The 4428-nt window shown below is 39.8% G+C and overlaps 1 protein-coding gene across 1 annotated transcript; it reads right to left on the bottom strand.

Moving 5' to 3' along the window:
* Positions 1–3202: 3202 nt before the first annotated feature.
* On the bottom strand, positions 3203–4048 carry LOC138339308 (uncharacterized). The gene has a single exon (XM_069290900.1). The coding sequence runs from the start codon at positions 4046–4048 to the stop codon at positions 3203–3205; it is 846 nt and encodes a 281-aa protein (XP_069147001.1).
* Positions 4049–4428: the final 380 nt, after the last annotated feature.

The following is a 4428-nucleotide window of genomic DNA, read 5'->3' on the forward strand; positions in this document are numbered from 1 at the left end:
GGAAAATTGGGATCAATTGGCAACTTGTGAACAACCATGTCCGTGCTTAATCCAGGCATGTCATCATAAGATGACGCAAAAACATCTTTGTAATCAAACAAGGCCTGGATTATATCGTCCTTTTGATGTTGAACATGTACTCTTATCTTAGTCTCTTCAATAATTTCCTGATCCCCCAGATTTATCGTCTCAGTTTCACTCATGTTTGGATTTGACTTATTTTCAAAATGATTGAAATCCCTCCTTACTTCTTCAAATACTCTGTCTTCATCATGTTGATTTCTTGACTTATTATTTCAATATTAGGTCGAAGATTAGATTGGATATTAAGATCTGACGAAAAATTCTGCATGCATGTCATATCACTAGAATCGGCATAGAAAGAACTGTATAAAAGAAAACGAAGAAATATATTAGACTGAAATAAAGATGCAATTACATCCTATTGAAAAGGGAAATAGAATGTTTGAAATAAAACGACAAGATAAAATCCGAATTACAATCCTTGAATGAATCGGATGGCAAAAGAAAAAAACAAGACAGACTACAAAGACTCGTCTTTAACGGGGAGAGGGGTGGCCTCCCAATTGTTTAGATTGACATCAGGACCAATGAATTGCACATCTCTATCGCTAGTGCCTTCTCCGAGTTCCACCATATCAACCTCGACAAATAAATCTTGAAAATAGTTGATCATTTCTTCGCTAACTTTCATCACTGGCTCTGGAAAAGATGATTGATAAGATTCTGTTGCGCGGGCTTTGATGAAAGATTTGTAGATTGGTTGTATAGGCTTGGTAAGTGACCATACATCTCTCTTCTGCTTCTTTGTCTTCATTTTGTCCTCGAATCTAGGTTGGTAGCCTAAGCCAAAAGTACCGATGCTCTTTCGTAGACTCACAGGATAAGCTCTTCCTTGCAAGCAGATTCCTAAGCCTTTACCCGGCTCAAACCCATGTTTCAGCAATTCATTCACCACCATTACAGACGCGATGGGCATATTTGGTTTTGGAATGACACTCCCCTCGGGGACATGCTCAATAAACACTACCTCAGAAGCTTGATAAACTAGTGCCTCATTCTCATTATCCGCATCGATAAAAGGGAAGGAAGAGTCTTTGTAGATTGACAAATCCCCCTCACCATGAACAATTACCTCTTGTCGGTCGTGTTCAAACTTAATCATTTGATGCAACGTTGAGGGGACTGCTCCATCCCTATGCACCCATGGCCTCCCCAACAATAGATTGTAGGACGCGTTGATATCCAACACTTGAAAATTCACAGCGAAATCCACAAGCCCTATGGTTAGTACGAGCTCTATCTCACCAATAACATCTATTTTTGACCCATCAAAATCTCTAACACATACATTGTTGGGTCGGACCCTTTCAGCACTAACATTCAATTTCTGTAGAGTTGATAAAGGACAAATATTTGCTCCAGATCCTCCATCAATTAGAACTCGAGTGACATATGAAAGATCACACTTTACAGTGATATGTAGGCCTTGGTTATGTCCTGTACCTTCTTTGGGTAGTTCATCATCTGAAAAGGTGATGCGGTTTACCTCAAATATTCTCCCAGTAATCTTCTCTAACTGACTCACTGTAACTTTACTAGGAACATGTGCTTCATTCAAAATTTTCATTACATCCTTACGATGTTCATCAGAATGTATTAGCAAAGACAACAAAGAGATTTGGGCTGGAGTTTTTCTTAATTTTTCCACCACGGAGTAGTCTGATAGTTTCATCTTCCTTAGAAATTCCTCTGCCTCTCCTTCAGTGACCGAACTCTTTATTTGTATTTGGTCATTTTTTGTTTTCCTTAATTCCATTGGGACATAACATCTTCCTGAACGGGTTATTCCTCCCACTTCATCTATTTCTTCAGCAACTTCTTTTCCCTTGTATGTCACGACAGTAGGTTCATAATTCCAAGGAACAGCTTTGGGGTTAGTCAATGGAAGCTGGGATACTGGCCTGATAATCACAGGAGGAATATGGGCCCCTTGCACGATCAAGATAGGTTTGTTTGGCCTTTTTGGAACAAACGATTTTGCCTTACTCGGACTTGCCCAAACATCTTCAAGGGCTCCTTTCACAGTTTAGATAGGTGTGTTTGATGGACTCAACTTTTCTAACACACTTTCCGCCCCTAAAGGCATCATTTTTGTTAAATCAACAACATTTGCTGACTTCTCAATGCCAGTTCCAACCCTAAGGATTGGCTTATACGGAGATGCAAACTCTTCATGACCCTTCATCATTTCTAGCATGTTTGTTTCAGTATGCCTCGGCAATGGATTTTGATTGATGTTGGGTCTACTCGAACTTTCAACTATAATTTGATTAGAATCGATCAAATCCTGAATGGCCCTTTTCAAATACCAACATCTTTCTATGTTGTGCCCTGGGGCATTAGAACAATATGCGCAATGTTGAGAATAATCCAAATTTCTCGGGGGAGGAATCGACATCTTTCTCTCAATAGGACTCAAAACATTCAACGTCCTTAATTTTTGGAACAAGCTAGCATACGACTCCCCAATAGGAGTGAACTCACCTTTAACGCCATTTCCCTTTTTGTATTGTGGTCTGGGACGGAAACGAATTCTAGCAGTGTTTAGATGAACTTGTGGGGGTGGTGGATGATTTTGTGGAGTTGGTGCACGCCATTGTGGATAAGAAGGGGGTGCAATTGGTTGTGCATTAAAAACATGATATGGAGTGTATGGGACAGAATATTGTGGAGCTTGGGAAGGAAAATAGTGTTGTGAGGAATTACCTTGGACATGAGTTCTAGGCGCTGATACAATAGCGGCCACATCCTCCCTTCTCTTCTTCCCTCCAATATTTCCAAAACCATTTTGAAGCACTTGTGTTGTGGCTTTTAAGGCAGCTTGACTTACAATCTTTCAAGACTTGATGCCATTTTCCACCATTTCCCCTACCTTAATAACTTCAGCGAATGTCTTCCCTAAGGCAGAAAGAAAATAGTGAAAGTAATCAGGTTCTTGCGCCTGGAGAAAAACGTCAATCATCTCTGACTCCTTCATCGGTGGTTTAACCCTAGCAGCTTGTTCCCTCCATCTGATAGCATATTCACGAAAATTTTCCGTGGTCATTTTTCTCATGTTGGCTAACGAGGAGCGATCTGGAACAATGTCAATATTATATTGGAATTGTTGTACAAAACATCAAGCAAAATCATCCCATGTGTGCCAGTTGATGATATCCTGATCTATGAACCATTCAGATGCAATCCCTATTAAGCTTTCCCCAAAATAGGCCATAAGTAACTCTTCTTTGCCCTCTGCATTCCTCAATTGGTTGCAATATCTCTTTAGATGAGCTATAGGGTCTCCGTGACCATCGTATTTTTCAAACTTTGGAGTTTTAAAACCAGCAGGCAAATGGACGTGAGGAAACATACACAAGTCACTGAACGAGATACCTTTGTGGCCTCCTAGTCCTTGCATATCTCTTATACTCTGTTCCAAACTCTTCATTTTCTTAGTCATTTCTTCATGTTCCTCATTCTTGACCATCCTCTCAATTTCAACAGGGGAACTATATTGATGAATGTGGGGATGAGAACTTGGAATTTTAATGGTCTCTTCAAGAGTGTAACTCTGCTCACGCCGAACTTTGAGCGGAGGATCGCTGTTGGATTTGGGCATCATCGTTGGCTGCGGGATGCTGTTAGTTGGGGCAGTTGACACAAAGAGTGGATTACTTATTACAGGCGTATTCGAAGGGCGTGCCATAGAAGTTCCAACGACATTGGATGTGTTAGCATAGGGGTCGAATCCAGGGGGATATATCGGATCGCTTGTCGACACCTGGATAGGGTGAGACATATTTGTATTAAAATAGTCTCGGATTGAAGATGGTGGAGGTTGTCCACTCATCCAAGCCTCGTACATCTCTGCCATTTGTTGTCTTAACACCCTTATCTCTTCTGTTGTCCCTGTTTCTTGTGAAGTCATCTGGTTTTGGATCTCCTCATCATTGTCCGATTCATTTTCATCTCTGGGGGCCATTTTCTGTTTCCCTTTTGATCTTGTGTTGTAAGGATGTGTGCCAGTTTAACCACAAACCAACCACCTTTAAGCTAGTATGTCTCTCTCTCTTTCTCTCTCTCTATCTCTCTCTCTCTCTCTCTCTGAATAGAGTAACAAACCGATTAGTGTTAAGAAATTATGCACATTGTATCCACATACATACTTCTAATATGGAGGACCTCATGTTTCATCCCGGCTTACCTAGGCATTCTTCTCTTCATTAGTTTTTTTAATATTTAATTATTATTACTTATTCATTTACTTATTTGTTTATTTATTTATTCTCATTATGATTATCATTTTTTAAGAGAAAGAAGAAAGAAAAAAAAGGAAAAGAAAATAATAATAATAATAGTAAT

Source organism: Solanum lycopersicum, chromosome 11 (genome assembly GCF_036512215.1).
Source record: "Solanum lycopersicum chromosome 11, SLM_r2.1".
Taxonomy (NCBI): Eukaryota; Viridiplantae; Streptophyta; class Magnoliopsida; order Solanales; family Solanaceae; genus Solanum; species Solanum lycopersicum.

Coding starts and splice junctions, on each gene's coding strand:
- LOC138339308 (XM_069290900.1), bottom strand. CDS start 4,048: ATGGCCCCCAGAGATGAAAATGAATCGGACAATGATGAGGAGATCCAA.